This window comes from Oncorhynchus masou, chromosome 13 (assembly GCF_036934945.1).
Source record: "Oncorhynchus masou masou isolate Uvic2021 chromosome 13, UVic_Omas_1.1, whole genome shotgun sequence".
In the NCBI taxonomy this organism is placed as follows: Eukaryota; Metazoa; Chordata; class Actinopteri; order Salmoniformes; family Salmonidae; genus Oncorhynchus; species Oncorhynchus masou.
The window spans coordinates 5527990-5554678 of record NC_088224.1 but is presented as its reverse complement, the minus strand read 5'-3'; the positions used below and the strand labels follow the sequence as shown (position 1 = coordinate 5554678).

The window sequence follows — 26689 nt, the reverse complement described above, 5'->3', positions numbered from 1 at the left end:
ACAGAGAAGAGAGTCGACGCGAGAAGTTAACCCTGTAGCACCCCCATAGAGACTGCCAGAGGTCCGGACAGCAGGCCCTCCGATTTGACACACTGACCTCTATCAGAGAAGTAGTTGGTGAACTAGGCGAGGCAGTCATTTGAGAAACCAAGGCTGTCAGGTCTGCCAATAAGAATGCGATGTTTGACAGAGTCGAAAGGCTTGGCCAGGTCGATGAATACGGCTGCACAGTAATGTGGTTCAGGAGGACTCTAAAGCAGAATAGGAAGGTCATGATCCCCCTTCACCTCATCACCTCCTCCATGTGGTTTGGGACATTTTACTATGCTGCCATGCAGCAAGTTTTTATTTCATATTTATCTATACAGTGAAGTCCCAATGTCTCTTTTGCAAGGGAGCAAAAGTATCTGTATCACAAAAATGCAGCATGAAATAAATAATAAGGAATTAGTTATTGAATTACAACAGTTTTTTACTATGCAGAAAGTTAAAAGTAATAACATTGTATCAATACGTTATTTAGCAAACTGAAATGAGAGGAAGGGACAAAGACAAACCCATAAACATTCATGTACAATGTGAGATGTTTCTCTGAGTCTGTTTCTGTTACTCCTCTCCATATGGGCATTAGTAATAATGGGCTTTTCTCCATCCCTCTGTCAACCTGAGGTTACTGAATGACACAGACACCACTGAGTCTCATTTAGATGTACAGTATTCTAATTAAACAATCAGGGTTGTGTCTGTCTGGCCTGGCCTGGCCTGACAGTGAGAGTTGACAATAAGCCGTCTTTAATTAGTCTCAGACTAGGATGTGCAGAGTGATGGTCATTCGTTTAGTTTAGGGGTGTAAATTTTGTTCCGTTTCTGGATTATGTTGGACTCGCTCAGCTTGTTAAACTGTTGGAGCATTCCCAGAGTGGCTATGCACTGAATGCTCATATCTCATTTCACGTTTGGACAGCAATTGTTTGTGATTGGATTCTCATCCTATGGCAATTCCTTTGAGTGTTTTTGTATTGAAAACGATGTCCAGAGCTAAATCACCACAATATTAACACATCATAGTAATCACAATAACACTAACCACAATACTCATGTTTATTGTCTGACTTTTACAGTGTACCTGGCTGAGGTGGCAAAAAGAGGGACGTCACTCTCGATCAGGTACCTCCATAAACACAGCCACATGACCACCCCACCGCCCATTAAGGAGTATCTGCAGGACAAGATGGAGAAGACCAAGGAACGCCTCTCTGAGAAGATGGATTGAAACCAAGGACGGGTTGTCTGAGAAGATGGAAAAGCTCATCGGTCGGGGAGGATTGGGGACAACAAGGACAAGTTGGCAGAGAAACTCCAGGAGACCAAAGACCAAGTGTTTTTCAGAAAGAAACCAGAGTAGATATATGTTAATTACTGAATATGATTAAATATATGTTCATATGGCCACTGTTGCACTTAATAATTACATGTATAAGGAATGTATATTGTTGGGTCAATGAACTGAGGATAAGAACTAGGGTTATGGAAGTTACTGAGTGAGGAAAAAGGCCATCACTGATAAGGTGGTATAGCCGTGGATTAGAGAGGACTGAGGAATGTGGGCCGAGGTCAGGTAAAGTGACAAGGAACCCTTTTATTACACACATCACTTAACTTCCTGCCTCGATGTGCAAGGAGGCTCCACCTAATAGGCGGGTATAAATACTTGTGCTGGTGGAAACATGTCTTTATCTTTGCAGCTGTTTGACCCAGTGGGTGAATAAACTTGGTTTGAGCTTTAACTAGTTGTCCATTAGGTTCTGACAAACAGAGTGAAAAACGAACAGTTGGCGTTGTCGCCAAGATTCACAATGATTTTTTGTCGACCTGGACAGTCTGAATCATTAGAGCAGGAGCCGGCACAAAAACAAGGCAGGCACAGTTCCTACACCTGTTACCACTCATTCTGACATCTTAGGGAGATGAGAATAGTACGCTGAACAATAATAGGATACGGACCTAGAAAGCCTAAGCTTATTCAGTAATTCCTTTGTGTTAGGACTGGTCGTAAACATATGGTTTAGGGCAGGTTCCGTAAGGATAAGTCCCGAGTGGAGGTGTTCCTCTGCGAGATCCATAGAAACATATGGTTTAGGGCAGGTTCCGTAAGGATAGGTCCCTAGAGGTACTATTCCCCTGCGAGACCTGTAATAGGGACGAAAGTCCCAGCCACAGTAGCCAGGAAGCCATAGGATGAATATATAGGATAGGATGTGTACATCCGTAGGATGTGTGTATGAACATTTGAACATGATTTGGGTGTAGTAGCAGTAGCAATAAAGAGAGGTTGGTTTATGCCCTATTGGGGCGGCGAACTGTGACAGATCAGGTGGGTTGTTGGGAACAATGGTATTTTGGTCAAGAAATTGGACTAAAACCCCTTCCCGTGCTACACATTAGTCATACACAATTACCTGTGGGGAATTGACAGAAACAGTGTCGTCCAACACCAAAAGTATACAGAATAGTGAACAAATTATTGGTAGCCTAAGCTGTTACTGTCACACCCTGACCATAGTTTATTTGTATGTTTCTATGTTCCTGTCTCTGTGTTTGTTGCACCAGATAGGGCTGTTTCGGTTTTCCACATTTGTTGTTTTGTATTGTTCGTGTTTCATCTTCATTAAAGATGTATCTAACTAACCACGCTGCATTTTGGTCCGATCCTTGTTCCACCTCTTCGTCAGAAGAGGAGTTAGAAGAAACTCGTTACAGAATCACCCACCACAACAGGACCAAGCGGCGTGGTGACAAGCAGCGGCAGCAGGAGCAGCATTCACAGGACTTCTGGACTTGGGAGGAGATATTGGACGGAAAAGGACCCTGGGCACAGCCTGGAGAATATCGCCGTCCCAAGGAAGAACTGGAGTCGGCGAAAGCGGAGAGGCGCTGGTTTGAAGAGGCAGCACGGCGACGCGGTTGGAAGCCAGAGAGTCAGCCCCAAAAATTTCTTGGGGGGCTCACAGGGAGTATGGCTACGCCGGGTAGGAGACCTGCGCAAACTTCCTGTGCTTACCGGGGGGCTAGAGAGACCGGGCAGGCACCGTGTTATGCTGTGGTGCGCACGGTGTCTCCAGTGCGGGTGCATAGCCCGGTGCGTTCTATTCCAGCTCCGCGTATCGGCCGGGCTAGATTGAGCGTCGAGCCAAATGCCATGAAGCCGGCTCTACGCATCTGGTCCCCAGTGCGTCTCCTTGGGCCGGCTTACATGGCACCAGCCTTACGCTCGGTGTCCCCGGTTCGCCTGCATAGCACAGTGCGGGCTATTCCACCTTGCCGCACTGGCAGAGCGACCGGGAGTATTCAACCAGGTAAGGTTGGGCAGGCTCGGTGCTCAAGAGCTCCAGTGCGCCTGCACGGTCCGGTCTACTCAGTACCACCTCCACACCCCAGCCCTCCGGTGGCATATCCCCGCACCAGTCTTACTGTGTGTGTCCTCGGCCCAGTACCACCAGTGCCAGCACCACGCATCAGGCCTACAGTGCGCCTCACCTCTCCAGCGCTGCCGGAGCCTTCCTCCTCTCCTGTGCTGCTGGAGTCTCCCGCCTGTTTAGCACAGCTCGAGTCTTCCTCCTCTACTGCACTGCCGGAGCCTCCCGCCTGTTCAGCGCTGCCGGAGCCTTTCTCCTCTCCTGCGCTGCTGGAGTCTCCCGCCTGTTTAGCGCAGCCCGAGCTGTCAGTCTGCATGAAACAGCCGGAGCTGTCAGTCTGCAAGGAGCTGCTAGTCTGCAAGGAGCTGCCAGTCTGCAAGGCGCTGCCAGTCTGCAAGGCGCTGCCAGAGCTGCCAGTCTGCAAGAAGCCGCCAGAGCTGCCAATCTGCATGGAGCAGCCAGATCTGCCAGTCAGCATGGTGCAGTCAGAGCCGCCAGTCAGCATGGTGCAGCCAGAGCCGCCAGTCAGCATGAAGCAGCCAGAGCTGCCAGTCAGCGTGGAGCTGCCAGAGCCGTCAGTCTGCCAGGATCCGCCAGTCAGCCAGACTCTTCCAGATCTGCCAGTCAACCAGACACTTCCAGATCTGCCAGTCAGCCAGACTCTTCCAGATCGGCCAATCAGCCAGACTCTTCCAGATCTGCCAGTCAGCCAGACTCTTCCAGATCTGCCAGTCAGCCAGACACTTCCAGATCTGCCAGTCAGCCAGACTCTTCCAGATCTGCCAGTCAACCAGATTCTTCCAGATCTGCCAGTCAACCAGACTATTCCAGATCTGCCAGTCAGCCAGACTCTTCCAGATCTGCCAGTCAACTAGACTCTACCAGATCTGCTAATCAACCAGACTCTTCCAGATCCGTCAGTCAGCCAGGATCTGCCAGAACTGCCAGCCAGCCAGGATCTGCTGGATTCAACTACCTGGCTGAGCTTCCTCTCAGTACTGGGCTTCCCTCGGTGCTGGGCTTCCTCTCAGCCCCGAGCTTCCCCTCAGTGCTGAGCTTCCCCTCAGTGCTGAGCCACCCCTCAGTGCTGAGCTGCCCCTCAGTGCTGAGCTGTCCCTCTGTCCCGAGCTGCCCCTCTGTCCCGCGCTGCCCCTCTGTCCCGAGCTGCCCCTCTGTCCCGTGTTATTTAGTAAGGTTACCGTGGCTAGGAGGTCACGGAAGCGGACAAGGTGGGGGAGGACTACGGTGAAGTGGGGGCCACGTCCAGCACCGGAGCCGCCACCGCGGACAGATGCCCACCCAGACCCTCCCCGATAGGTTCAGGTTTTGCAGCCGGAGTCCGCACCTTGGGGGGGGGTACTGTCACTCCCTGACCATAGTTTATTTGTATGTTTCTATGTTCCTGTCTCTGTGTTTGTTGCACCAGATAGGGCTGTTTCGGTTTTCCACGTTTGTTGTTTTGTATTGTTCGTGTTTCATCTTCATTAAAGATGTATCTAACTAACCAAGCTGTATTTTGGTCCGATCCTTGTTCCACCTCTTCGTCAGAGGAGGAGTTAGAAGAAACTCGTTACAGTTACTACTTAACGCCGTCAGGGGACCGCAGAGTCTATAATAACTGAAATGGCTTATATGGCCAGGAGACTCCCGGAGTGGGAGGAGACTCCGAGTGGGAGGGGTAGAAGGGAAAAAGTTACAAAAGCACTAGAGGCAAAAAAAATATGACCTACTCCAAGAACCAGATAAATGGTGAGGAATATTAGGCAAATTTGACAAAATTGGTACACATTAACCCGTGGATGGAAAGTTGAAAACCAGCCAAGAGTGTATGGATGCAATCATAGTGTGGAACACTGAAATCAGAGAACGGTCCAGACCACAATACGTATCCTAACCATGGGATTTTATCAGCAGCAGATAAAGATGTGAAAAATAGAGACCTGCGGGGTGAAATAGAGCAGGCAGTAGACAAGAACGAGGCGACAAAGAAAAAACTAGGCATATCCGAAGGTCATGAGCATAGATTAGATGAACAGCAGCAGGAATTGGGTATTGTACTAGAAAATAGTCAAAAACTAAACCAAGAATTAGAGGGAGCCCTTGAGGATAGACAAAAACAAATAATTATCAGGGCATAAGGCGAGACCCAGATGCAGATGGTTGGAGTCTTACATGTTTATTGATCCATAAAGGGGTAGACAAGGGAATGGTCATGGACAGGCAAAAGGTCAAAACCAATTCAGAGTCCAGGAGGTACAGAGTGGCAGACAGGCTCGAGATCAAGGCAGGCAGAATGCTCAGGCAGGCGGGTACAGAGTCCAAAAACAGGCAAGGGTCAAAACCAGGAAGGACCAGCAAAAAGACAATAGAAAGGCAGGAGCACGGGAAAAACACGCTGGTTGACTTGAACATACAAGACGAACTGGCACAAAGAGAGAGGAAACACAGCAATAAATACACCAGAGAAAAAAAGCGACACCTGGAGGGGGTGGAGACAATCACAAGGACAGGTGAAACAGATCAGGGTGTGACAATAATACAACTCATGGTTGCGCTTCAACAGTATCAAAATACGTGTGGAGGAGTATATGCAATTGCCACTCCTCTGCCGTTCACCCTTTATCCCCTGTCTATATCTGGAAAGTACTCCTATATCTATATATCTGGAGACTTCGCTATAAGATAAAACAGGTCACATCTGGTGGGCCACTATTATACCCCTCTCTTGGATAGTGGATCAGCATTATCCAGGTAATAATAGAGATGTGCGCCCAGTATGAACAAACATGACCCCGGAAACATATTATCTTGGACAAATAGTACTAGGAGAGGACAACCCTATTCCCGATGACACACAACCTGAAGTATGGATCCAAATTCAGCATCACCATCCGCCACTGAGTGAAATGCGACGTATTATGAAAGTACTTTCAGTTTTTCTGAGGAAACGGTAGAATTTTTGGGTTTCATACTCAGGATTACGATCATATTGTACTCTCGCTTTTGCCAAAGGCCATATTTTCAACAATCCCACGGGGATATAAAAACGTCAGTTTGGTACTTTGGACACAAACTATGTGACCCAGCGACAATAAATTACGAAATTGAGGATTCTTAACCACAATAAAATGCAAATTAATTACTTAAAAATCATACAATGTGATTTTCTGGATTTTTGTTTTAGATTCCGACTCTCACAGTTGAAGTGTACCTATGATTAAAAAAATTACAGACCTCTACCTGCTTTGTATGTAGGAAAACCTGCAAAATCGGCAGTGTATCAAATACTTGTTCTCCCCACTGTATATACATTTAAATATATAGCTACAAGCTATTTAGCCACTGCTAGCGGCCTTTACCTTCTGCACAAGTACCTGTCATGCATAGGTGTAATAGGTGGCAGGGAAGTCAGGCGCAGGAGAGTCAAATGGAGTGTAAAATGGAGTCTTTTAATAAAGTCCACGAATTATGCTCCATAACACTAAATGTACATAACAAACAAACATGGGTACAAGGACCCGACACGCACCTATACAACAAACACACTACACTGACAATAAAACAATCTCTGACAAAGACATGAGGGGAACAGAGGGTTATATACACAACAGGTAATGAATGGGATTGAAAACAGGTGTGTGGGAAGACAAGAAGAAACCAATGGACAATTAAAAAAGGATCAATGATAGCTAGAAGACCGGTGACGTCGAACGCCGAGCACCGCCCGAACAAGGAGAGGCAACGACTTCGGCAGAAGTTGTGACAGTACCCCCCCCCCCCGATGCGCGGCTCCAGCTGCGCGTCGACACCGGCCTCGGGGACGACCCGGAGGGCGAGGTGCAGGGCGATCCGGATGGAGACGGTGGAATTCTGATAACATGGAAGGATCTAACACATCCTCCACCGGAACCCAGCATCTCTCCTCCGGCCAGTACCCCTCCCAGTCCACGAGGCACTGAAGGCCCCTCGCCCGATGTCTCGAATCCAAAATGGATCGAACAGAGTACGCTGGAACCCCCTCGATGTCTAGAGGAGGCGGAGGAACATCACGCACTTCAGCCTCCTGGAGCGGGCCAGCCACCATCGGCCTGAGGAGAGACACATGGAACGAGGGGTTAATACGGTAATGAGTGGGTAGTTGTAACCTATAGCATACCTCGATCACTCTCCTCAGGACTTTAAACGGCCCCACAAACCGCGTACCCAGCCTCCGGCAGAGCAGGCGAAGGGGCAGGTTTCGGGTCGAGAGCCAGACCCTGTCCCCTGGTGCGAACTCTGGGGCCTCACTGCGGCGACGGTCTGCGCCAATTTTCTGGCGCCTTATGGCACGCTGAAGGTGGACGTGGGCTGCCTCCCAGGTCTCCTCAGCTTGCCGAAACCAATTGTCAATCGCAGGGGCCTCGGTCTGGCTCTGATGCCAAGGAGCCAGAACCGGCTGATATCCTAATACACATTGAAATGGAGTAAGGTTAGTGGAGGAGTGACGTAGCGAGTTCTGAGCCAGGGCACGAACTTCGCCCACTCCCCCGGCCGATCCTGGCAATAAGACCGCAGAAACCTACCCACATCCTGGTTAACTCTCTCCACCTGCCCATTACTCTCAGGGTGAAAACCTGAGGTAAGACTAACCGAGATCCCCAGACGCTCCATGAACGCCTTCCAGACCCTTGATGCGAACTGGGAACCCCGATCAGACACTATATCCTCAGGCACCCCATAGTGCCGGAAAACGTGTGTAAACAGGGCCTCTGCAGTTTGTAAGGTCGTAGGGAGACCGGGCAAAGGGAGGAGACGACAGGACTTAGAAAACCGATCCACAACGACCAGGATCGTGGTGTAACCCTGTGAAGGTGGAAGATCAGTCAAAAAATCCACCGACTGGTGCGACCACGGCCGTTGAGGAATGGGTAGAGGTTGTAGCTTACCTCTGGGCAGGTGTCTAGGAGCCTTGCACTGGGCGCACACCGAGCAGCAAGAAACATAAATCCTCACGTCCTTAGCTAAAGTGGGCCACCAGTATCTCCCGTCAAGACAGCGCATTGTCCGACCTATCCCAGGATGACCAGAGGAGGGTGATGTGTGAGCCCAATATATCAATCGGTCGCGGACAGCAGACGGAACGTGCAGACGACCAGCTGGACACTCAGGGGGAGAAGGCTCTGCACGTGACGCCCGCTCAATGTCCGCGTCCAGCTCCCACACTACAGGCGCCACCAGACACGAAGCTGGGAGTATGGGAGTGGGATCCATGGACCGCTTCTCTGTGTCATACAGCCGAGACAATGCGTCTGACTTAACGTTCTGGGAGCCTGGTCTGTAAGAAAGAGTAAACACAAAACGAGTGAAAAACATGGCCCACCTTGCCTGGCGAGGACTCAATCTCTTCGCCTGCCGGATATACTCCAGATTGCGGTGGTCAGTCCAGATGAGAAAAGGGTGTTTAGCCCCCTCAAGACAATGCCTCCACACCTTCAAAGCTTCTACGACAGCTAACAGCTCTCGGTTCCCCACATCATAGTTTCGCTCCGCTGGGCTGAGCTTCTTCGAAAAGAAAGCACAGGGGGCGAAGCTTCAGTGGCGTACCCGAACGCTGAGAGAGCACTGCTCCTATCCCAGCATCGGATGCGTCCACCTACACTATGAATGGCAAAGAGGGATCCGGATGAGCCAGCACAGGCACCGTGGTAAACAGAGTCTTCAGGTGCTCAAAAGCCCTGTTCGCCTCAGCCGACCACTGCAAGCGTACCGGGCCCCCCTTTAGCAGTGAGGTAATGGGAGCTGCCACCTGACCAAAACCCAGGATAAACCTCCGGTAGTAATTGGAAAACCCCCCAAAACGCTGCAACTCCTATACCGTGGTTGGAGTCGGCCAATTACGCACGGCTGTAATGCGGTCGCTTTCCATCTCCACTCCTGAAGTGGAAATCCGATGCCCTAGGAAGGAGATGGATTGTTAGAAAAACAAGCATTTCTCAGCCTTGACATATAGATCATTCTCCAACAGGCGACCAAGCACCCTGCGCACCAGGGACACATGCTCGGCGCGTGTAGCAGAGTATATCAGAATATCATCGATATACACCACTACACCCTGCCCGTGCAGGTCCCTGAAGATCTCATCTACAAATGATTGGAAACCTGATGGAGCATTCATCAACCCATATGGCATGACCAGGTACTCATAATGACCTGAGGTGGTGCTAAATGCCGTCTTCCACTCATCACCCTTCTTAATACGCACCAGATTGTACGCACTCCTGAGATCCAATTTTGTGAAAAAACGTGCCCCGTGCATTAACTCAATAATCGTATTGATCAGAGGTAGCGGGTAACTATATTTCACTGTGATTTTATTAAGACCTCGATAATCAACGCACGGGCGTAAACCGCCATCCTTTTCTTTCACAAAAAAAAAACTCGAAGAAATGGGTGAAATGGATGGCTGAATGAACCCCTGATGCAGGGATTCAGAGACATATGTCTCCATTTCCTCCGTCTCCGCTTGCGACAGGGGATACACGTGACTCTTGGGATATGCACTGTCTACCAGGAGATCTATCGCACAATCCCCCCGTCGATGGGGTGGTAATTGAGTCGCCTTCTTTTTACAGAAGGCGAGAGCCAAATCGGCATATTCGGGGGGAATGCGCACGGTGGAGACCTGGTCTGGACTTTCCACCGTAGTACCACCAATGGAAACCCCTAAACACCTACCTGAGCATTCTCGCGACCACCCCGTAAGTGCCCTCTGTGGCCAAGAAACAGTGGAGTTATGACAAACTAACCAGGATAGGCCTAGCACCACAGAATACGCAGGAGAATCAATAAGGAAAAGACTAATCTTCTCCTTGTGACCCTCCCGCGTTATCATACACAAAGGTGCGGTTACCTCCCTGATAAACCCTGACCCTAATGGTCGACTATCTAAGGCATGAATAGGGAAAGGCATATCCACAGGAACAATAGGGATCCCTAAACTATGAGCTAGACTTTTATTAATGAAATTCCCAGCCGCACCTGAATCTACTAGCGCCTCATACTGGGAATGCAGTGAAAAATCAGGAAAAGAGACAGAGACAAACATTAGTGCAGCAGAGGGCTCTGGATGAGAATGGTGCCTACTCACCTGGGGTGACGCCAGAATACCCTGCCTGCCCTCTCTATTCCCAGAGGAACAAACCCGGCACCGACCAGCAGTGTGCTCTCTGCGACATTGAATGGTGCTCGAGCGGGAACCCCCTCCGATCTCCCTGCGCACCATCCCTCCCAATTCCATAGGTTCGGGAGAGAGGGTGCGGGAGGATGGAACAACCAGACCCCGATCTAGACGTCCACGAGTAGCCAGCATGTTGTCCTGCTTGATGAACATGTCCACCAGCTGGTCGAAGGTGAGGGTGGTGTCTCTACAGGCCAGCTCCCGACGGACGTCCTCGCATAGACTACACCGGTAATGGTCGATCAGGGCCCTGTCGCTCCCTCCAGCGCCGGCAGCCAAGGTCCTAAACTCCAAAGCAAAATACTGTGCACTCCTCGTCTACTGCCTCAGATGATAGAGAAGCTCACCTGCTGCTTTGCCTTCAGGTGGGTGATCGAATACTATCCGGAATTGGCGGTTGAACACCTCAAAATGGTCAAGCGCCGCATCCTCCCTACTACACACAGCGCTGGCCCATTCCAGGGCTTTCCCGGTGAGGCATGAGACGAGGGCGTAACTCTTCTCACGGTCAGATGGTATTGGGGAGGCCGTGGCTAGATACAAGTTCAGTTTAAGGAGGAAAACCTGGCAGCCGGCAGTATCTCCGTTGTATCCCGTAGGTAGAGATAAATGGATCTTTGATTCCGGAGAGGAAAAAACGTTGACGGGAGATTCCGGTTGTGGTGGTGGTGGCGCTGGAGAAACTCCCTGTCTCTCCCAGCGATCCATTTTCATGACAATGTGATCCATGACGGAGCTGATAACGTCAAGCTCTCTCGCTTGTTCTTGAACGCGTTCCTCCAGGTCCATGGGCATAGAGTCTTCTCCTGCTGACTTCATATATGGTCAGAGATTCTGTCATGCATAGGTGTAATAGGTGGCAGGGAAGTCAGGTGCAGGAGAGTCAAATGGAGTGTAAAATGTAGTCTTTTAATAAAGTCCACGGAGTATGCTCCATAACACTAAATGTACATAACAAACAAACATGGGTACAAGGACCCGACGCGCACCTATACAACAAACACACTACACTGACAATAAAACAATCTCTGACAAAGACATGAGGGGAAACAGAGGGTTATATACACAACAGGTAATGAATGGGATTGAAAACAGGTGTGTGGGAAGACAAGACGAAACCAATGGAAAATAAAAAAAGGATCAATGATGGCTAGAAGACCGGTGACGTCGAACGCCGAGCACCGCCCGAACAAGGAGAGGCAACGACTTCGGCAGAAGTCGTGACAGTACCAGACCTTTTTTTAGCTTGGATAATTCTCGCCAGCCTACCAGTAACGGACTGTCTCTCCGCCACAACGCTGGATTCCTGCCGTAATCCCTGGACCACTCTCCTGATCTTCACAGCTAGCTAGCACCCACCGAGTTACCCAGTACCGAAACTATCCCTGAGGCCCACCTCCCTGCCTACTCAGTTGTTCACCCGGACTCCACCCAAACACGGCTAGAACACACTACTCCACCGGATCCTTGCCGTAAACTCTGGACCTTGGCACCGGATCACCACTGCTACTGAGTGGCTATAGTGGCTAACGCCCCTGCCCCGAAGCTAGCACCAGTTAGCCGTGAGCCAGGCGCATCTCCCGGAAACTAAATTACTACAACTACAATACCTCTTTCGCCATCTGGCTTGGATCCTTAGTTGACACGGCATCCCACCGCACCACCACGACAGGTCTGCCTGCGAATACTCCATCCGCTGTGTCTTCAACCGGCCTCCGTTGGCGCAGACGCTTCCACTAGCCCCGGGCTACTAACTTTAAACGCCACGTCGCCTGCGTGATACTGTGGTAGCGACTACTCCGCGGCTTCCCTGTCCCATATATTGCGGTCCCCTGGACCCTATGATCACTTGGCTACATACAGTAGCTGATGCCCGCTGGACTGTCCATTAATCACGGTATTCCATTCTGTTTATTTATTATTATCTTTTACTTTTTTTGTTTGTTATTTTTGTTTATCTGTCGGCCCCAGCCGCGAACTCAGGCTCTGTGTGTAGTTAACCGACCCTCTCTGCCCATTCATCGCCATTTTACCTGTTGTTGTTTTAGCTCATTAGCTGTTGTTGTCTTACCTGTTGTTGACTTAGTTAGCTCTCCAAATCAACACCTGTGATTACTTTATGCCTCGCTTTACTTCTCTCTCAGATGTCAATATTCCTTGTATACTGTTGTTTAGGTTAGTTATCATTATTTTAGTTTACAATGGAGCCCCTAGTTCCACTCATAATACCTCTGATACCTCCTTTGTCCCACCTCCCACACATGCGGTGACCTCACCCATTATAACACAGCTTATCTAGAGATACAACCTCTCTTATCATCACTCAGTGCCGCTGTACCCACACCCCACCATACCCCTGTCTGCACATTATGCCCTGAATCTATTCTACCATGCCCAGAAATCTGCTCCCTTTATTCTTTGTCCACAAGGGGACCAGTTTTGCTAGCCTTTAGCCGTACCCTCATCCTACTCCTCCTGTGTTCCTAGGGTGATGTGGAGGTAAACCCAGGCACCCTCATTTGTTGACATTTGCGATCGAAAAAGCCTTGATTTCATGCATGTCAACATCAGAAGCCTCCTCCCGAAGTTTGTTTTACTCACTGCTTTAGCACACTCTGCCAACCGTGATGTCCTTGCCGTGTCTGAATCCTGGCTTAGGAAGGCCACCAACAATTCTGAGATTTCCATACCCAGCTACAACATTTTCCGTCAAGATAGAACTGCCAAAGGGGGAGGAGTTGCAATCCACTGCAGAGATAGCCTGCAAAGTTCTGTCATACTTTCCAGGTCTATACCCAAACAGTTTGAAATTCTAATTTTATCTACAGAGGGTACTGGAGAAGACTCATGAGATGAGAACATGTACTTGGTACAGTAACCGATAAAGGTTAAGGACAACTGGAGTATAGAATGGTTCTATAACCAGAACATTAGATTCTAGAGCATAACACATTTCCTTTGTAGCAGATTATATAAGGAGTATTTTTCTGTCATTATGTGACCATCATAACTGTAGCATGTTTTATTTCCTCTGTTCTACAAAAAGACAAAGCACATTGGAGGCATTCACAAAAAACTGATGCCCTCTTGCCGTGTTAAATGTTCTTTTTAATATCATCATCTATACACATTATATTACAGTATTAACAACGTTCTCTTGTGGTTTCTACCCATTGGGTAGGATATGTGCATAATATATTAAATACATATACAGCACCGTACAAATAAACAGAGTCAGACCACTGAAGAAAGCACCATCAGTAGAGGCACAACAAAGGTGGGGCGTAGAGTGGTTTCCAATGCCTGCTCAACACACAACCATTAGGCACCGAATTTGCTCACGTAATTGTAACATGCAAACCTCCTTAAAACTGAAAAATATATAAAAATAAAATGTTATCCGTCCTAACTTCTAACTACAAGAGCAAAAAGCTACAAGCAAAAATAGGAACATAAAAAAAGAGCACAAACACCTCATTTCTAAAGTCTCCAAAAAAGGTTTTAGCGAATACCAAGACACGGCCCTGCTACACTAAAGCCATCAGTCATTAGCCATCAGCCATTATCCGTCAGCCATTGAGGGAACGCTTGCTTTGAAATAAACGAAAGGTGCTTCGCTGCTGTGTTGTGCTCGTATTGCGCCCAGTCCAATAGCAGCGTCCAAGCTCAAGAATCGCAGAGGTTCAATTCTCGATGGCTGACCTGCATGTTAATTCTATTTTGTGAATATAAAAAAAGAGAAAAATAAGTTGCTGTTGGTTGGTTTCGGTGTAAAAGGTAGAAGACACAATGCTGATGGCAACACATGTACTGTAGCTGACTTGTTGTACGGAGGAGTTAATATCAATAGGAACAATTGACAGCAGTAGTAGTAGTAGTAGTAGTAGTAGTAGAAGTAGTAGTAGCAACAGTAGTAGTAGAAGTAGTAGTAGTAGAAGTAGTAGAAGTAGTAGTAGTAGAAGTAGTAGTAGTAGAAGTAGTAGTAGTAGTAGTAACAGTAGTAGTAGTAGTAGTAGTAGTAGTAGAAGTAGTAGTAGCAACAGTAGTAGAAGTAGTAGTAGTAGAAGTAGTAGAAGTAGTAGTAGTAGAAGTAGTAGTAGTAGAAGTAGTAGTAGTAGAAGTAGTAGTAGTAGAAGTATCAGTAGTAGTAGTAGTAGTAGTAACAGTAGTAGTAGTAGTAACAACAGTAGTAATAGTCGAAGTAGTAGCAACAGTAGTAGTAGAAGTAGTAGAAGTAGTAGTAGTAGAAGTAGTAGTAGTAGAAGTATCAGTAGTAGTAGTAGCAACAGTAGTAGTAGTAGTAGTAGCAACAGTAGTAGTAGTAGTAGTAGTAACAGTAGTAGCAGTAGTAGTAGTAGCAACAGTAGTAGTAGTAGTAGAAGTAGTAGTAGCAACAGTAGTAGTAGTAGAAGTAGTAGTAGCAACAGTAGTAGCAACAGTAGAAGTAGTAGTAGTAGTAGTAGTAGAAGTAGTAGAAGCAACAGTAGTAGTAGAAATAGCAGCAACAGTAGTAGTAGTAGTAGTAGTAGCAATAGTAGTAGTAGTATTTGCAGCAATAGTAGTAGTAGTAGTAGCTGCAGTAGTAGTGGTAGTAGTAGTAATAGCAGCAATAGTAGTAGTAGTAGTAGTAGTAGTAGTAGCAGCAGTAGTAGTAGTAGTAACAGTAGTAGTAGTAGTAGTAGCAACAGTAGTAGTAGTAGTAGTAGCAACAGTAGTGGTAGTAGTAGTAGTAGCAGCAACAGTTGTAGTAGTAGTAGTAGTAACAACAGTAGTAGTAGTAGTAGTAGTAGTAGTAGTAGTAGTAGTAGTAGTAGTAGTAGTAGAAGTAGTAGCAGCAACAGTAGTAGTAGTAGCAGCAATAGTAGTAGTAGTAGTAGTAGTAACAGTAGTAGTAGTAGTAACAGTAGTAGTAGCAACAGTAGTAGTAGTAGTAGTAGTAGTAGTAGTAGCAACAGTAGTGGTAGTAGTAGTAGTAGTAGCAACAGTAGTGGTAGTAGTATAAGTAGTAGAAGCAACAGTAGTAGTAGTAGCAGCAACAGTAGTAGTAGTGGTAGTAGTAGTAGTAGTTGTAGTAGTAGCAGCAACAGTAGTAGTAGTAGTAGCAGCAAAAGTAGTAGTAGTAGCATCAAAAGTAGTTGTAGTAGTAGTAGTAGTAACAGTAGTAGTAGTAGCAACAGTAGTAGTAGTAGTAGCAACAGTAGTAGTAGTAGTAGTAGCAACAGTAGTAGTAGTAGTAGTAGCAACAATAGTAGCAACAGTAGTAGTAGTAGTAGTAGTAGTAGCAACAGTAGTGGTAGTAGTAGTAGTAGCAACAGTAGTAGGAGTAGCAACAGTAGTGGTAGTAGTAGTAGCAGCAACAGTTGTAGTAGTAGTAGAAGCAACAGTAGTAGTAATAGTAGTAGTAGTAGTAGTAGTAGTAAAAGTAGTAGTAACAGAGAAGTATAAGCAGTAGATGTAGTAGTAGTAGTAATAGTAGCCGTAGTAGTAGTAGTAGTAGCAACAGTAGTAGTAGTAGCAACAGTAGTAGTAGTAGAAATAGTAGTAGTAGTAGTAGAAATAGTAGTAGTAGCAACAGTAGTAGCAGTAGTAGTAGCAACAGCAGTAGTAGTAGTAATAATAGTAGCAGTAGTAGCAACAGTAGTAGTAGTCGTAGTAGTAGCAGTAGTAGCAACAGTAGTAGTAGTAGTAGTAGTAGTAGTAGTAGTAGTAGTAGTAGCAACAGTAGTAGTAGTCGCAGTAGTAGCAACAGTAGTAGTAGTAGCAACAACAGTAGCAGTAGTAGTAGTAGTAGTAGTAATAGCAGCAACAGTAGTAGTAGCAGCAACAGTAGTAGTAGTAACAGCAACAGTAGTAGTAGTAGTAGCAGCAAAATTAGTAGTAATAGAAGCTACAGCAGTAGTAGTAGTAGTAGCAGCAACAGTCGTAGTAGTAGTAGTAGTAGTAGCAGCAACAGTAGTAGTAGTAGCAGTAGCAGCAGCAGTAGTAGTAGTAGTAGTATTAGCAGTAGTAGTAGTAGTAGAATTAGCAGTATTAGTAGTAGTAGCAGCAGAAGTAGCAGTAGTACTGACAGTATTAGTAGTGGTAGTAGTAGTAGTAACAGATAAGTAGTAGCAGTACTAGCAGCAGTAGTAGCAGTAGTAGTAGTAGAATTAGCAGTATTAGTAGTAGTAGCAGTAGAAGTAGCAGTAGTACTGGCAGTAGTAGTAGTGGTAGTAGTAACAGATAAGTAGCAGCAGTAGTAGCAGCAGCAGTAGTAGTAGTAGCAGTAGTAACAGCAGCAGTAGTAGCAGTAGTAGTAGTAGTAGCAGCAGTAGTAGCAGCAGTAGTAGTATTAGTAGCAGTAGTAGCAGCTGCAGTAGTAGCAGTAGTAGTAGAAGTATCAGCAGCAGCAGAAGCAGCAGGAGCAGTAGCAGTGCAGACAGTTTTTAAAAAGAAAGTTACTACAATGTAATGTCTAAGTGTTACTCATGTGAATGCTCTCATTAAAACAATACTTACAGAAACATATGCTATTCCATCCTCCCTTTACCCAGTAATGTAGGTATTAACTAGGGAATGACCAGTAGGTATTAACTAGGTATGACCAGTAGGTATTAACTAGTGAATGACCAGTAGGTATTAACCAGGGAATGACCAGTAGGTATTAACTAGTGAATGACCAGTAGGTTTTAACTAGGGAATGACTAGTAGGTATTAACTAGCGAATGACCAGTAGGTATTAACTAGGGAATGACCAGTAGGTATTAACTAGGGAATGACCAGTAGGTATTAACTAGGGAATGACCAGTAGGTACTAACAACGGAATGACCAGTAGTTATTAACTAGGGAAACTTTTTCCCAGTAGGTATTAATTAGGGAAACCTTTACCCAGTAGGTATTAACTAGGGACCGACCATTAGGTATTAACTAGGGAACTTTTACCGAGTAGGTATTAACTAGGGAAACCTTTAACCAGTAGGTATTAACTAGGGAATGACTAGTAGGTATTAAATAGGGAAACCTTTTCCCAGTAGGTATTAATTAGGGAAAGCTTTACCCAGTAGGTATTAACTAGGTACGCTTTAACCAATAGGTATTAACTAGGGAAGCTTTACCCAGTAAGTATTAACTAGGGAAGATTTACCCAGTAGGTATTAACTAGGGAATGACCAGTAGGTATTAACTAGGGAAACCTTTACCCAGTAGGTATTAACTAGGGAAACTTTTTCCCAGTAGGTATTAATTAGGGAAAACTTTACCCAGTAGGTATTAACTAGGGAAACATTTAACAAGTAGGTATTAACTAGGGAATGACCAGTAGGTATTAACTAGGGAAACTTTACCGAGTAGGTATTAACTAGGGAATGACCAGTAGGAATTAACTAGGGAAACTTTTACCCAGTAGGTATTAACTAGAGAATGACCAGTAGGTATTAACTAGGGAATGACCACTAGGTATTAACTAGAGAATGACCAGTAGGTATTAACTAGGGAATGACCAGTAGGTATTAACTAGGGAATGACCAGTAATGATTAACTCGGGAATGACCAGTAGGGGTTAACTAGGGAATGACAGGAATATGTTTCTACAGACACTGCCTTCTTTGTCAGCTGCAGTAACATGTTGAACAGCTAAGACTGCATGTTAAACAGCTAAGACTGCAGTAACATGTTAAACAGCTAAGACTGCAGTAACATGTTGAACAGCTAAGACTGCAGTAACATGTTGAACAGCTTAGACTCCAGTAACATGTTGAACAGCTAAGACTGCAGTAACATGTTGAACAGCTAAGGCTGCAGTAACATGTTGAACAGCTAAGGCTGCAGTAACATGTTGAACAGCTAAGACTGCAGTAACATGTTAACCCGCTAAGACTGCAGTAACATGTTGAACAGCTTAGACTCCAGTAACATGTTGAACAGCTAAGGCTGCAGTAACATGTTGAACAGCTTAGACTCCAGTAACATGTTGAACAGCTTAGACTGCAGTAACATGTTGAACAGCTAAGACTGCAGTAACATGTTGAACAGCTTAGACTGCAGTAACATGTTGAACAGCTAAGACTGCAGTAACATGTTGAACAGCTAAGACTGCAGTAACATGTTGAACAGCTTAGACTCCAGTAACATGTTGAACAGCTAAGACTGCAGTAACATGTTGAACAGCTAAGGCTGCAGTAACATGTTGAACAGCTAAGACTGCAGTAACATGTTAACCCGCTAAGACTGCAGTAACATGTTGAACAGCTTAGACTCCAGTAACATGTTGAACAGCTAAGGCTGCAGTAACATGTTGAACAGCTTAGACTCCAGTAACATGTTGAACAGCTTAGACTGCAGTAACATGTTGAACAGCTAAGACTGCAGTAACATGTTGAACAGCTTAGACTGCAGTAACATGTTGAACAGCTAAGAATGCAGTAACATGTTGAACAGCTTAGACTGCAGTAACATGTTGAACAGCTAAGACTGCAGTAACATGTTGAACAGCTTAGACTCCAGTAACATGTTGAACAGCTAAGGCTGCAGTAACATGTTGAACAGCTAAGACTGCAGTAACATGTTAACCCGCTAAGACTTCAGTAACATGTTGAACAGCTAAGACTGCAGTAACATGTTGAACAGCTAAGGCTGCAGTAACATGTTGAACAGCTAAGGCTGCAGTAACATGTTGAACAGCTAAGACTGCAGTAACATGTTAAACAGCTAAGACTGCAGTAACATGTTACACAGCTAAGACTGCAGTAACATGTTGAACAGCTAAGACTGCATGTTAAACAGCTAAGACTGCAGTAACATGTTACACAGCTAAGACTGTAGTAACATGTTGAACAGCTAAGACTGCAGTAACATGTTGAACAGCTAAGACTGCAGTAACATGTTAAACAGCTAAGACTGCAGTAACATGTTACACAGCTAAGACTACAGTAACATGTTGAACAGCTATGACTGCAGTAACATGTTGAACAGCTAAGACTGCAGTAACATGTTGAATAGCTAAGACTGCAGTAACATGTTAACCTGCTAAGACTGCAGTAACATGTTGAACAGCTAAGACTGCAGTAACATGTTGAACAGCTAAGACTGCATTAACATGTTGAACAGCTAAGATTGCAGTAACATGTTAACCTGCTAAGTGCAGTAACATGTTGAACAGCTAAGACTGCAGTAACGTGTTGAACACCTAAGACTGCAGTAACATGTTGAACAGCTAAGATTGCAGTAACATGTTAACCTGCTAAGTGCAGTAACATGTTGAACAGCTAAGACTGCAGTAACGTGTTGAACACCTAAGACTGCAGTAACATGTTGAACACCTAAGACTGCAGTAACATGTTGAACAGCTAAGGTTTCAGTAACATGTTGAACAGCTAAGGTTTCAGTAACATGTTGAACAGCTAAGACCGCAGTAACATGTTGAACAGCTAAGACTGCAGTAACATGTTGAACAGCTAAGACTGCAGTAACATGTTGAACAGCTAAGGCTGCAGTAACATGTTGAACAGCTAAGACTGCAGTAACGTGTTGAACACCTAAGACTGCAGTAACATGTTGAACACCTAAGACTGCAGTAACATGTTGAACAGCTAAGGTTTCAGTAACATGTTGAACAGCTAAGGTTTCAGTAACATGTTGAACAGCTAAGACCGCAGTAACATGTTGAACAGCTAAGACTGCAGTAACATGTTGAACAGCTAAGACTGCAGTAACATGTTGAACAGCTAAGACTGCAGTAACATGTTAACCCGCTAAGGCTGCAGTAACATGTTGAACAGGGGGACCTCTACTAGACAAGTTAGTGGATGTGCAGAAGACTACAAGGCAAAGTGATCTCCATGACAACTCTAACAGACAGGAAATGTAAAGTGCTAGTCGAAAGGATTAAAGCAACATTAATGAGAGAGAGCGCGTTAGTGAGAGAGAGAGAGAGAGAGAGAGAGAGAGAGAGAGAGAGAGAGAGAGAGAGAGAGAGACCACCATTATTCACTTGGTCTGTCAGAAGAGACAAGGAATTGGAAAATGTAAATATAAAGACATAAGACATATCTTTAACTCTATAACCGGATGTATACACTTAAGTGTACAAAACATTAAGGACACCTGCTCTTTCCTTGACATAGACTGACCAGGTGAATCCAGGTGAAAGCTATGAGCTATGATGTCACTTAAATCTACTAAAATCAGTGTAGATGAAGGGGAGGAGATGGGTTAAAGAAAGATTTTTAAGCCTTGGGACAATTGAGATATGGATTGTGTATGTGTGCCATTCAGAGGGTGAATGGGCAAGACAAAACAAATGAAGTGCCTTTGAATGGGGTATGGTAAAAGGTGCCAGGCGCACCGGTTTGTGTCAAGAACTACAACTCTGCTGGGTTTTTCACGATCAAACAGTTTTCCGTGTGTATCAAGAATGGTCCACCACCCAAAGGACATCCAGCCAACATGACACAACGGTGGGAAGCATTGGAGTCAACATGGGCCAGCATCCCTGTGGTACGCTTTCGACACCTTGTGGAGTCCATGCCCAGATGAATTTAGGCTCTTCTGAGGGCAAAAGGTGGGGATGCAACTCAATATTAGGAAGTTGTTCCAAATGTTTGGTATACTCAGTGTGTCTTTAAACTGAACTGCCATGTTGGAGTTAGTTTCAGGGGACGTTAGGCTGGATCAGAGTTGTGGATAATAACAGAAAAATAACCAGTCATTCAAAACATTTGGAGCCCACACAAACAAACAAACTAGGAGAAGCTTTTAAATAATAAGTTAGGTCAACTTTTGATTTCTGATGATATATCCCGTTGATTTAGCAGAATCGTGGCACTCTGATTCTGATTGAAGGTTTGTGCACTGATCTGGGATTTTTATTTCTTTAAGACAATAAAAGCCATAACTTCTATAACTGGGTGTTACAGTCATTCAAACAAAATCAGTGTCAACAATCTTATTTTAAATAAATGAAAGCATACAAAAATAAACAAACAAGAAATTAGCTATGAAGCCTTAGTGTTCAAGCAGAAGCCCACAGCTCTTGAACGCCGAACGAAGGAATACAAAAAGAGTGTTTGTAAGCTTGGCTCCTCAGGTTTCTTCATATTGTGCATGGGGAATGCTGAGAGGAGGCCACTCCCCTTCAGGTGAGAGGAGTAGGTCCTGTTTGGTACAGACCAGCTACAACCCCCCCCCCCCCCTCACACTGGTTTGTCCCGTCGCCTGTCCCTATCCTTCTCTTTGTCCTTGACCTTGCCAGAGCCAGAGGAGCCTGTGGTGGTTGTGCTTTCATTGCTTATCTGCCTGTCTCTGTCTGAGAGTGTCCTGTCTTTGCTCCCTGTCCACTGGGCGAACGGCTCTTTATTGCTGTACTGGTTCTGGTGGTGAAACACAGAGGATCCTGGGTAGTGACCCATGACCTCACTGTAGGTGGGAGGCAGTCCCTCCATGCGTTCGGCGGCACTGACACCAGCGTTACTGCTCGGGGGTCGAGGGCCACCACTGTGGACGTAAACATGGATCAGGTCGCTGTGGAAGATGGTCCTGTTAGGGGGGGGCCTGATGGATGCTCTGCTCAGCTCCAGCTGCTGCTCTGGGTCTCTTAGCTGTAAAGTACATGGGCCTTTATAGGGCGGCAGCTCCTCCCCATCAGAAAGACAGATGGTGGGCGGCAGGTCAATGTCCTGCTGCAGATAGGGGTAGGTGGGCTGGAAGCGGCTGAAATGCTCCCGTTGCATAAAGGAGGGAGGGTTGAACCTCTCCTGGGCCGGCCTGGGCCCAAACATCACCTATGGGGGGGGGGAGATGTAGTCAGCACCTCAGGGATTTAACCAACACTATGGACTACACTGCACTGTGTAGCAGCATATCAAATCACTAGGCTAAGTAAATATTAACACTATACTTTGAATGTATGTTATCTGATTCAAGTGAGACAGAGAAGCTGCTCTGAATATGTCAGGGGTCCAGCCATTATGCAATGGAACTCAGTCAACAGCAAAGGGGCTTGCACTGTGTTAACCTATCAAATGACAATGCAAGGTACACGTAACAACGGTAGACGATCCATGACGTACATTTTTCCCACTCACCTCTGTGGTTCCCTGCTGCATCACCAAACTGTTGGTTGGCCACACACAGCCATCCTGCGAGAGAGAGACAGGGACAGAGAGAGAGGCATAAAGAGAGAGGGAGAAGGAACAGGGGAGAAAGAAAGGGGGATGGAGAGAGGCAGAGGAAAGAGAAAGAGAAGAGGTGGGAGAGAGCAGAGGAGAGAGGGGTAGGAAGAGAGAAAGAGGTAGAGGAGAGGGAAAAAGAGAATGAGGGAGAGAGGAAGAGAGATGTTGATTTATTTTCCATTTTGTACTTTATTTGCACATCTTTACAACACTGTACATAGACATAATATGACATTTGAAATATCTTTATTCTTTTGTAACTTTTGTGAATGTCATGTTTACTGTCAATCTTTATTGTTTATTTCCCTTTTGATTATTATCTATTTCATTTGCTTTGGCAATGTAAACATATGTGTCCCATGCCAATAAAGCCCTTTGAATTGAATTGATTTGAGAGATTGTTAAAAATCAACCGAGCCCCGTCTGGCAGAAAGTACTGATTAACAGTGCTGTGGCTAGAAGGGGCTGGGGAGCCCCACTGTGCTGTTCTGTTAGCTTGCTGTGTTTCTAAACAACCTAGTTGGGTTAACCCTGACACCACTGTCTCACTCTCTATCCTTCTAGCTATCTCTCACTCTCTCACTCTCTCTCACTGTCTCCCTATCCTTCTAGCTATCTCTCACTGTCTCCCTATCCTTCTAGCTATCTCTCACTCTCTCTCTCACTGTCTCTCTATCCTTCTAGTTATCTCTCACTCTCTCTCTCACTGTCTCCCTATCTTTCTAGCTATCTCTCTCTCTCACTGTCTCCCTATCCTTCTAGCTATCTCTCACTCTCTCTCTCACTGTCTCCCTATCCTTCTAGCTATCTCTCACTGTCTCTCACTGTCTCCCTATCCTTCTAGCTATCTCTCACTCTCTCTCTCACGGCAGTCTGCAGTTCTTGTCTGTGTCACAAAAGGCACCCTATTCCCTATTTATGGGCACTGGTCAAAAGCAGTGCATTACATAGGGAATATGTAGTCATGCCATTTGTGACAGTGTCCTCTCCTCTGCGTTTGGTGTTTAGAAGCCACTCCGGTCTAAATCTACACAGGACCAGCTGGGTTTATCTGCAGTTTGATTACACTAACATAATGAAAGTCTACGGTAGCTAACGAAGTGAGAGACACAGGGAAGAGTAGTATTTGGAAAGAGGGAAAAAATCAGAATAAGAGAATTCTTGAATTTTGGAATATGCTACAACAGCGTAAAGGCCACCTCCCTCCCTGCATGCTGCCAGCCCACGAAGGAAGCTCAAACCATACCCAGACAACCAGAGACCATTTTGTGGGCAGTGTGCATATAGCCTGTCTTCTCTTGAGAGCCAGGTCTGCTTCGGGTGGCCTTTCTCAATAGCAAGGCTATGCTCACTAAGTCTGTACATAGTCAAACCTGTCCTTAAGTGTGGGTCAGTCACAGTGGTCAGGTATTCTGCCTCTGTGTACTCTCTGTTTAGGGCCAGATAACATTCTAGTTTGATCAGTTTTTTTGTTGATTCTTTCCAATGTGGCAAATAGTTATGTTTTTGTTCTCTCATGATTTGGTTGGGTCTCATCCATCCATCGATCTATCTCTCTTTCTCTGTCGCTGTCTATATCTGCTCTTTCTTCCTTTCTCTATAATTTCTCTCTCTCTCCAGTCGCTCTCCTCTCCTCAGCAATGGGAGCAGTACACTGCACTATCCTCCCAGCTCCTCCTAACTTCTCCAGCTCCTCCTAGCTCCTTCTAGCTCCCCCTAACTTCTCCAGCTCCTACTTGCTCCTCCAGCTCCTCCTAGATTCTCTTAGCTCCTCCAGCTTATACTTGCTCCTCTGAGCACCTCCAGCTCCTACTTGCTCCTCCAGCTCCTCCTAGCTCCTCCTAGCTTCTCCTAGCTCCTCCAGCTCCTACTTGCTCACTACTTGCTCACCATCTCCTCCTAGCTTCTCCAGCTCCTATTTGCTCCTCCAGCTCCTCCTAACTCCTCCAGCTCCTCCAAGCTCCTACTTGCTCCTTCAGCTCCTCCTAGCTCCTCCAGCTCCTACTTGCTCATCCATCTCCTCCTAGCTCCTCCTATCTTCTCCAGTTCCTACTTGCTCATCCAGCTCCTCCTAGCTCATCCAGCTCCTCCAGCTCCTACTTGCTTCTCCATCTCATCCTAGCTCCTCCAAGCTCATCCAGCTCCTCCTAGCTCCTACTTTCTCCTCCTAACTCCTCCAGCTCTGCTCACTGCCCCCAGCCAGAATCATCAATAAAAATGAGGATGAAGCATCATTTATTAGTTAGGTAGGTAGGTAGGTAAGTAGATAGGTAAGAAGTTGTGTACTGACGTGCTGCATGTTGACCTGATCCCGCTGTCTGTCCTGGTCGTGGCTGTGTGTCTGTCTGCTAAAGAAGGCCAGGGCAGACAGCCTGTGGTTCAACAGACAGATAATCACCACCACCATCACTGTCATCACCACCATTATGATTACTATCTGAACAAACTCCAGTTCAGCTGAAACAGAGAGAGAAACACAGAGGTTTAATATACATGTCAAATTCCAGTGCACTATATAGAGAATGGTTTAGAATGTAGAAGATTTTGGAGCTAGGTGTTGTTATGCGTCTGACCATGAGAGGGCGACAGAGATAGCACAACCAAACAGACATGTTCACGAATGTTATTTGCTGATCCACAAGGGTGTGTGGACATGTTATTCTGAGAGAGGGTCTATACTGGGTCTATAATAGGTCTGAGGTATATACAGGGTCTGAAGTATATACTGGGTCTGAGGTATATACAGGGTCTGAAGTATATACTGGGTCTATACTGGGTCTGAGGTATATACTGGGTATATACTGGGGCTGAGGTATACACTGGGGCTGAGGTATATACTGGGTCTGAGGTATATACTGGGTATATACTGGGGCTGAGGTATACACTGGGGCTGAGGCATATACTGGGTCTGAGGTATATACAGGGTCTGAAGTATATACTGGGTCTATACTGGGTCTGAGGTATATACTGGGTATACACTGGGGCTGAGGTATACACTGGGGCTGAGGTATATACTGGGTCTATACTGGGGCTGAGGTATATACTGGGTCTATACTGGGTCTGAGGTATATACTGGGTCTATACTGGGTCTGAGGTATACACTGGGTCTATACTGGGGCTGAAGCATATACTGGGTCTATACTGGGTCTGAGGCATATACTGGGTATATACTGGGTCTGAGGTATACACTGGGTCTATACCGAGTCTGAGGTATACACTGGGTCTATACTGGGTCTGAGGTATAAACTGGGTCTGAGGTATATACTGGGTCAATACTGGGTCTGAGGTATATACTGGGTCCGAGGTACAAACTGGGTCTATACTGGGTCTGAGGTATATACTGGGTCTATACTGGGGCTGAGGCATTTACTGGGTCTATACTGGTTCTGAGGTATATACTGGGTCTATACTGGGGCTGAAGCATATACTGGGACTATACTGGGGCTGAGGCATATACTGGGTCTGAGGTATATACTGGGTCTGAGGTATATACTGGGTCTATACTGGGTCTGAGGTATACACTGGGTCTGAGGTATATACTGGGTCTATACTGGGTCTGAGGTATACACTGGGTCTGAGGTATATACTGGGTCTATACTGGGTCTGAGGTATATACTGGGTCTGAGGTATATACTGGGTCTATACTGGGTCTGAGGTATATACTGGGTCTATACTGGGTCTGAGGTATATACTGGGTCTATACTGGTTCTGAGGTATATACTGAGTCTATACTGGGTATGAGGTATATAATGGGTCTATACTGGTTCTGAGGTATATACTGGGTCTATACTGGGTCTGAGGTATATACTGGGTCTATACTGGGGCTGAGGTATATACTGGGTCTATACTGGGTCTGAGGTATATACTGGGTCTATACTGGTTCTGAGGTATACACTGGGTCTATACTGGG

At 46.0% G+C, this 26689-nt stretch overlaps 1 protein-coding gene and 1 pseudogene across 1 annotated transcript in view; one reads left to right on the top strand and one right to left on the bottom strand.

Moving 5' to 3' along the window:
* Positions 1 to 233: 233 nt before the first annotated feature.
* LOC135551623 (uncharacterized protein C18orf19 homolog A-like) lies at positions 234 to 1405 on the top strand (annotated as a pseudogene).
* A 20377-nt stretch (positions 1406 to 21782) lies between these two features.
* ldlrad4a (low density lipoprotein receptor class A domain containing 4a) overlaps positions 21783 to 26689 on the bottom strand; it is a 73871-nt gene continuing 68964 nt past the window's right edge. The window contains exons 2-4 of the mRNA XM_064982561.1: positions 25070 to 25236; positions 22678 to 22746; positions 21783 to 22389 (exon numbers count right to left, since the gene is read on the bottom strand). Of these exons, the coding sequence (XP_064838633.1) occupies positions 21802 to 22389; positions 22678 to 22746; positions 25070 to 25236 (824 nt within the window). The 3' untranslated portion in view covers positions 21783 to 21801. The remainder of the gene's footprint in view (positions 22390 to 22677; positions 22747 to 25069; positions 25237 to 26689) is intronic.